General features: G+C 43.7%; 1 protein-coding gene across 2 annotated transcripts in view; it reads right to left on the bottom strand.

The window, feature by feature from the left end:
* Positions 1–1,411, bottom strand: part of Maged1 (MAGE family member D1) — a 7,406-nt gene extending 5,995 nt beyond the window's left edge. Inside the window, exons 1-2 of one of the 2 annotated variants that reach the window (XM_008847607.1) lie at positions 1,241–1,411; positions 617–690 (exon numbers count right to left, since the gene is read on the bottom strand). In XM_008847607.1, the coding sequence (XP_008845829.1) occupies positions 617–661 (45 nt within the window). In that variant the 5' untranslated portion in view covers positions 662–690; positions 1,241–1,411. Of the gene's footprint in view, positions 1–616; positions 691–804; positions 1,029–1,240 lie in introns of those variants that run through there. The other variant, XM_029570688.1, reaches the window with a different exon arrangement.
* Between the last annotated feature and the right edge of the window lie 6,727 nt (positions 1,412–8,138).

The raw sequence follows: 8,138 nt of genomic DNA, 5'->3' as shown, positions 1-8,138 counted from the left end.
GCTTTGAAGTTCACAGACCTGGGGGCAGAGGAGGGTCAAAGAGAGGCGGGGTGAGAACAAAATTTAGTAAGGGTGGAGGGGGCAGGGCAAGGTGAGGGACAGTCAGAAGGCAGATGGGGTTTGGTGCAGGCCATTGCACAGGAACTGGACGCCAGTGTGGGCTTAGAGCAGGGGTGGGTTAGACTGCGGTAGGGAGCACGGGACGCGAGGAGGAGGAGGTGGGAGGAATTGAGGAGGATAAGCGGGAGAGAGGGGGAGGGGGAAATCTCGTGGAGTGGAGAAAGGGAGGGTGGGAGGCGGGAGGCTGGGGGATGGGGCGACAGATTGCTCTACACGCGTCAGGATTGTGGAAAAAAAAATGGTTCCTTACCCAACCCGCATTCTCTGGGCAGAATGCCCTGACTAACAGGGTCTCCCCTTTCTCCAAGCAGGGACTAAAGGCAGAAAAGAGACGCCCCTCCCCCCTTCGATAAATGCTGCGAATCTGAGGGCAGCAGAGTCTAGGCAGGAATGGGGGCAGGATCAAATCCTGGCATTTGGGCGACCAAAGGGGCCCGAGGGTGGGCGTAATCCGCCAGCCGGGGGAAACCGTGGGGTTAGGGATCGGGGATCTCACCTGGAAGCCGAGGAGGCCTGCACCACAGTCCATTTTCTGAGACATGGCTCCGGTCCCTCCGGCAAGAGCAGAGCCTGGGGGTCGTGGGAGAGGAACTAAGCATTATACTAGAGAAGGAACATACGCAGGGCCGAAATGGCTGCGTGTGGTTTGATTTGGGGGCGGGGGGTACTGGATGAGAAACGGACCTAATCGGAGCGGGAAAAGTAAATGGGAGTCTCGATGGACAGTCTAAAATCTCGAGAAGCTGAGAGGGAGAAGCTTCAAATCCTGGTTCTGGAAGCAGGCACGAATGCTGAATGCGCTAGAGCTCCGGGAAGTGAGGACGGGGAATTCGAATTTAGGGGCTTGAATCGGGTTCTGAATCGGGAGGAATCCTAACGACAGTAGAGCTCAAGGTCGAGAAATACGTGAGGGCTCTGTGACGAACGATGGGAGGAATTGGACATGGAGTTAGAGAATGAACAAGGGGGTCTAAATCAGGAAGGACCGGGTGGGGGATGTAAATCCGGGATCAGGAAGTGGAAGGGGTTTCAGAATCCAGGGTGAAGGGTTTGGGGGAAAAATGGGGAAGGGGGGCGCCGCACCAGGGGGGCAAATGCCCTGTCTGGGGGCTAATCTCACCTTGCCTCAGGCCCCAACCCCAACCCCCTCGCTGCCTCCCTTCACGACTCAGATGATCAGGATTGCTGAGCTCGGCTCCCAGCAGCCGCACTCTCTCCTTGTCCAGGAGAAAATGCCAGCGCGGCAGCTTGGGCGACCCCGCCTCTTCGCCTAATATACCGCCCACCGCCTCAGGAAGTCGCGCGCATGCGCAACAGCTCACTGTCCAAATAAGAGTCCTGCCTGCTTTCCCAACAAAAGCTCCATCCTGGAGACCTTGTAGCGCATGTGCGCTGGAAGGAGGTTCCGCCCCTTTGCCAACACACTACCCCACCGCCAACCAGGTTGATTGTGTATAAAGGTTCCTCCCCTTCTTCTTCTGCACCCCGTCCTCCGACAGATGAGCTACTGTTCTTGGTCCCACCCCCTTGCCCCGCACACTGGCCCCCTACCTTTTCCGCAATGCGTCTTTATTTTGTACCTCCCTCTTTCTAGGCCTCTCCTGCCAGGTCCGCAAGTATCTCCACCCCCTCGCTTAGCAAGCAGCATGCAGCAGCCCACTCTTAAGGAGGCCTCTGGGTCCGGGTGGAGGTGAGGGGGTGGTCTCATTGCAGCCTCAGGCCTCTGCTGAGTTTACCCGGGCAAGGCAAAGGCCAGAGAAGATACAGTATTGGAGGTGGCCAAGCAAGTGCCTGCCAGGGGAATCTACACATTTCCTCTCACTAGACTTAAAAAGAACATTTGCTTTCCTCCTGCCCTTTTTTCAGTTCTTTCCATGGAAACAGTTCGTGAGGGGTGGGGGCAGAGAGGGAAGGGAAGAGCATGTCTTGCATATTACAGCAGGATCTATCCTGGAGATTGTTTTCCTCTCACAGCAGCTCTGGGAGATGGAGGTCTACATCCTTATTTTACACACCAGAAAGCCGAAACGCAGACACACTGAATGAAACAGGCAAGGGCAATGGAGTAGTAAATAGAAAAAGGCCAAATTTGGGCAGGGCATGGTGGTGCACACTTGTCATCAATCCCAGCATTCTGGTGACTAAGTCAGGAAAACCAGGCCACCAGGGCTACTCTGTGATATTTTATCTTAAAAACAAACAAAGAAACAAAGAACAGCAGCAACAAAACCGAAAATTTGGGGCCTTCATCTTCCTGGATGCAAAGCCTATGTTCTGTTAGTGTCATTCTGGGGACAGAGGCACTTCTAAATCCTCTATCGGAGTGACAAACTCCTCCCCCCCATCATATGTTCCAAGTGAACAAGGCCTATGTTCTACGAGACATGTGGCTGGGTCTTGCCCCTTCAGGTCCACTCCCTGTCAGAGTGGACCATCAGGCCTACTTGGTGCCTACTGGAGCTACAAGGGCAATCAGGTGTGTGCCTACCCTATTCTTGCAGAAAGAAGCTGGGCTATACTTTAGATGTCTAGAAAAATAATCCCTGGCTTGTTTGTCCCTGGCTGTGTGAGCACCTGAGAGTCACTTCATCAAACTTCTCTGAGCCTGGTTTCTCAATATTCAAAACAGGAATCACAGTGAGTCCTGTCCAAGGACACACAGCCTGCTGTGCTTCCAGAATGACTGGAGAAACTCACAGAGGCAGAAAATGATACACAGATGTGAGGCGAATCAAACTGAAACCATACTGTCCCCAAATGCAAGGCAGATCTTAGTGCATTTCCCATTTACTCTGGCCTCAGCTCCTGCCAGGAGTCTGCATATGAAAGAAAGCTGATGCTAGGAAGGGCTGCAGCATTTGGTCTCTAAGGGCCGACATCTATTCTGCCAGGCTGGATGACTTTCCTCATCTGTTGCATAGCAACCTCCCCTGTCAGCTGCCTGTTTTTCCTCAGCACTTCCTCTGTAAAGTGTCTGCAGTGAGACGTGATCAGACTCAGCAAAGGAGGTCTGAAGTGTGAAGTGCCATTTTATATGCTCTCTGCTTCCATATCTGTATCTTCAGTCATGACCCAGTCTATAATCTTTAGACATGTATCCTACAATCCACCTCCCTTCTCCTGCTAGTATGTCTTGGTATTCTCAAAATTAACAGGTCCTATTGCTGGAGAGATGGCACAGTGATTAAGGAGCCCTGGCTGCTCTGGCAGAGGACCCAGTTTCAGCTCCCAGCACCCACATGACTTCTAACAACCATCCAAACTCCAGTCCCAGGAGATCCAACCCCCACTTCTGGCCTTGGTGAGCATTGCACACACGAGTACACTTACACGCAAGGAAAACATACACATAAAAATTTAAAAATGCAAAGATCCCAAACAATTCTTTCACATATATCCTCCTATCCACCATCTTTTTTGCTTATGCACTTTTTGCCATGTTAGGATGGAAGCTTCTTAAGAGATGAATTGTCTGTTTATTCTTTGCTGTATCCTCAGCAACCAGAATGCCTAGTATATCATATCTCTTCAATGAATAATTGTTTGATGAGTGCATGAATCATAAGAAACTTGAGAGGATTTTTCTTTGATAGATTCACTTATTTTGTCATACACATAATACATACCCATTAGAGAAATAATGCACATGCATCATTAAAAATTGAAATATATCTAAATGCTATAGAATTTCAGTAATCATTATCTAAATCGTACCACCTTGAACCAGTTGTTAAGGCTTTTATGCTACCCTCTCATACTACACTTTGAGCATAGATATATTCTTTCATCATAGGGTAACAGATGACTCAAAATATTTTAAATTACATTATTTTGCCTTATACTTCACATTCTTTCAGTTCTACCTGTCACATATGCATTGTTAGTACCATTTTTATATTCTTCCATGTCTACAAAATCATATTTTTATTTGAGAAGAGCTAAGATCATGTGCAAATCTTTTGTGCCTGAGCATTTAAAAATATTTTTTATTGATTCTTTGAGAATTTCATGCAATGTATTTTGAGCATGTTCAGACCCCCTTCCTCATTTTTTCTCAGATCCACTCCCACTTCTCTATCCTTCTCCACTTCATATTTTCTATTATTTTTAAGTCCTATCAAGTCTAATTTATGTTCCCCAAATTATCTTGGGTGTAGTTCTATGCCCTGGAGCCTGATCAACTTACCTGACATCACACCTTTAAAGAAAACTGACTCTCCCTCTCCCAGGAACTATCAATTGGCAATAATTCCTCAGCTAGGTCTGGGGCTTCTTGACCACCTCCTGTCTTCATGCTGGGTTTTTGTTTGACTTGGGCTCATTCAGGTCTTGTGCATGCTCTCTCACAAATGCTGTGGACGCATATGTACAAGTATTCTGTTGTATCTGGAAGAGGCAGTTTCATTGTAGTCATCCACCGCCTCTGGCTCTTACAATCTTTCTACCACCTCTTCCTTAGTGTTTCCTGAGCCTTTGATATAGATTTTTCATTTAGAGTTGAGAACCCCACAGTCTCTTATTCTCTGCACATTGGCCAGTTGTGGGTCTCTGTGTTAAATGCTGTTTACTACAGAAATCCTCTCATGAGGGTTGAGAGATGCACTAATATATGACTATAATGATAAGTTGTTAGGAGTCAGTTTAATGCTATGTCCATTTAACAGGATTAATAGTAGTAGGTTTGTAAAATTGTTTTTATATAGTAACAGACATATTTTTCTAAAATATGCAGAAAAAATAGAAGCTCAGGATAATTTTGGGAAAGAAGAATTATCTTAAAGAAGGGGGCAGGAGAGATGGCTCAGTGACTAAGAGTCCTCTTGTAGAGGACCTGAGTTTGGTTCTCATCACTCACATGGCAGCTCACAACTGCTTAAAACTCCAGCTCCAGAGGATCTGATGCCTTTTTATGAAGTCCATAAGCACCTACACTTACTTGCACATACACACAAATTCACAAATATATACATAATTAAAAATAAATTCAAAATATAAATTTAAAAGAAATTAAACTGAGAAAAATAATTTCACCTAATACACAGTCATTGATGTTGTGGTATTGATAGGTGAATAAACACAGAACAATGGCATAGGATGGGGAATGTAGAAATAGCTTTACATAAATAAAACCAAGTGATTTCTGACAAAATGCAAATCCAGTACAACAGATAAAGGATACCTTTAAACAAACTGTGCTGTACTGATTGAATATCCATATCTCTGAGTTTCCTTGAGTCTGAGAAAAAAACAAACCTCAACCTGAACTTCATATCTGAAATAAAACTTAAAATTAGGGGCTGTGAATGTAGTTTTGTAGTATAGTGCTTTCTTGGTGCTGTGGTTTGAATATGAAGTGTCCCTTACAGTCTTGTGTGTTTGTGCACTTGCTTCCCAGCTGTTAGTGCTATCTGAAAAGCTTATGGACCCTTAGGAGGTGGAGTCTTGCTAAAGGAAGTATGTCACTGTGGGAGGGCTTTGAAGGTTTATAGCTCCTCCTCCTTCTCTTCCTCCTTCTCCCCCTCCTCCTCCTTTTTCTTGTGAGCTGATATAATGTGATAAGCCAGCTTCCCATTGCTGCCACTATGATTTCCCTGTGTGTTGCCATGTCTTCCCAATCATGACTCTACCCTTCTGGAACTCTAGGCCAAAATAAACCTTTTCTTCCCAAGTTGCTTTTTGTCAGGGTATTTTATCACAAGAACATAAAAGAAAATAATACACCTTATTTGTCTAAAGGCCCTGTCCACAGCACCAGAAAACAAAACAAGTCTTCTAAAACCCTCAAGACTAAATGGATGATGCACATAAATAGTATAATTAAACCTTTAAGATCTTTGGCAGATAACAGGAGAAAAGCATCACATTCTAGAGTTTGTTGACTAACTCTTAGAAATGATATAAAATAATTATCTTTTTGTTTGTTTATTATTTATTATTATTTTTAGATACAGTTTCACTATATAACCTAGGCTGGCCTTGAATTTGCAATCCTCCCACCTCTCCCTCGAGAATGCTGGGATTATAGGCATGTACCAGCAGCTTATACAGAACACCATACTTTTTTAAAAAAAATCAGTCAATTTAACTTTCTTAGAATTCAAAATTTTGCTTTGCAAAAGAGTCTATTAAGAGAATGAAAACAGGGGGCTCAGTGCGTAAGAGCACTTACTGCTCTTTCAGAGGACTCTGGTTCAGTTCCATTCAATGACTCACAGTTGCCTATAACTCCAGCTCCAAGGATCTGTCAAGGGATCTGTTGCCCTTTTTTGGTCTCCACAGATACCCCCACACACGTGCCACACACACACACACACACACACCAAAGTTATACAAAAATGTTTATAGTAGCTTTATTCATAATACCCACAAACTGAAAATGACCCTGTTATCTTTTGGGGAGTGAATAGTTAAACCAACTATGCCAAGGAATAGTACTCAACAATTAAAAGGAACACATGATCAAAACAGCAAATTGGATGCATCTCAAAATGTGAAGTATTATATGATCGAATTTTCATAATCTTGAAAAGGTAAAATTGCAAATAGGGAAAACTCATTAGTGACTGTCAAGGATTAGAGTTGGTGATAGGATAATGGAGATGAGTGCAACTTCAAAAGCGGAGTATGAGAGAAGTCTTTGTGGTGATGTAGCTCAATCATTGTGATTATTGTAGAGACCCATATATCACTTTACCAGTGACATGGGATTATATACATATGGTGTACCACTGTCTCTGTCTGATTTTTGGTTTTGTACTACAATTGTATAGATGTAAATATTGGAAGAGGTGAATGGTGGAACTGTCAGTGCTATCTTTGCAATTTCATATATATGTATACATATAATTATTTCTAAATAAAAAATTAAAAGAATCTTCAAAGAACAGCAGAATTAACAAAATATTGTTCAAAGCATCTGGGCACCAGCTGCATTTCAGAAACCATGCTGTAATTATTAGATAATTGAATACCATTGCTAACACCACTAGACACTGAACACTGGATGCTAGCCCAGCTTCCAGTGCTGCCTCTAGAAACAGCATTTTCCTGAGGCTGATGCTGCTTCCACTACCACAGCTACGGCAGTGAATTCAATCATTGCACTTTTTGATACAAGCTCTTCCTATATACCCTAGACTGGCCTTAAATCCATGATTCTCCTGCCTTGGCCTGTGGAGGGCTGAGGCTACAAATGTGTACCATGGTCCATCGTTACATTTTAATCACTCCTTTCTGACAAAATATTGGGTGGGAGTTGTGGTTGTTAGGGCAGGGAAATATTATCTCAGAAGGTCTGGAATGACCTGCTCTATCCTGTGTATCTCAAAAGAAATTTTATTTTACAAAGAAAAATCTAGTTCCTGATCAACTCTTGGGAGATGACTTGTAAGCTCTTGGGAAATCCTACCTGTTTAGAATTCTTTTGTTTGTCTGGGACCCTGAGCCATACCAGATGGTTTATGACAATATGGTTTATGGTAGGAATTTTCGGTCTTGTGGTTTGATTGCTGGATAGTGACAGACTAGATAGCTAAGGTTAACCTTGGCTCCAAATAAAAACACTGAGCAGCAAGGTTTGAGTGAACTTCTCAATTTGACAAGATGCGCTTTCACACATTATTGTTGAGTGAATTAAACACAGTCCACACACCTCCTTTGGGAGAGGACTATCAAAGTCATACCTGGTCTGTCCTGTACTCTGTTATATGTACCTTGTATCTTGTTACCTTTAATCTGTACTCCATCACTATAATAAGTCATGTCATACAGACAACATCGTTTCTGATTCTGAGCATCCTGCTAGTGAATTATTGACAGAGTGGTCCTTGGGAAACTCTTGCACTGGTAAATCCTACACCACATTCCTTTAGCTGCCAAGGGGACGTAAAGTATGAGGAACTACCATGTATAGCTTTTGCAGTTGCAACAGCTAGTTATATAGCATGAAGTATAACTATATAATGCAACGTTTTATAACACCAAGGTGTATAATATATTATGAAGTATAACCTTATTAA

The sequence above is a fragment of the Nannospalax galili genome, unplaced genomic scaffold (assembly GCF_000622305.1).
Source record: "Nannospalax galili isolate Female #2095 unplaced genomic scaffold, S.galili_v1.0 scaffold1383, whole genome shotgun sequence".
Taxonomy (NCBI): domain Eukaryota; kingdom Metazoa; phylum Chordata; class Mammalia; order Rodentia; family Spalacidae; genus Nannospalax; species Nannospalax galili.
This window is presented reverse-complemented; position numbering and strand designations above follow the sequence as displayed.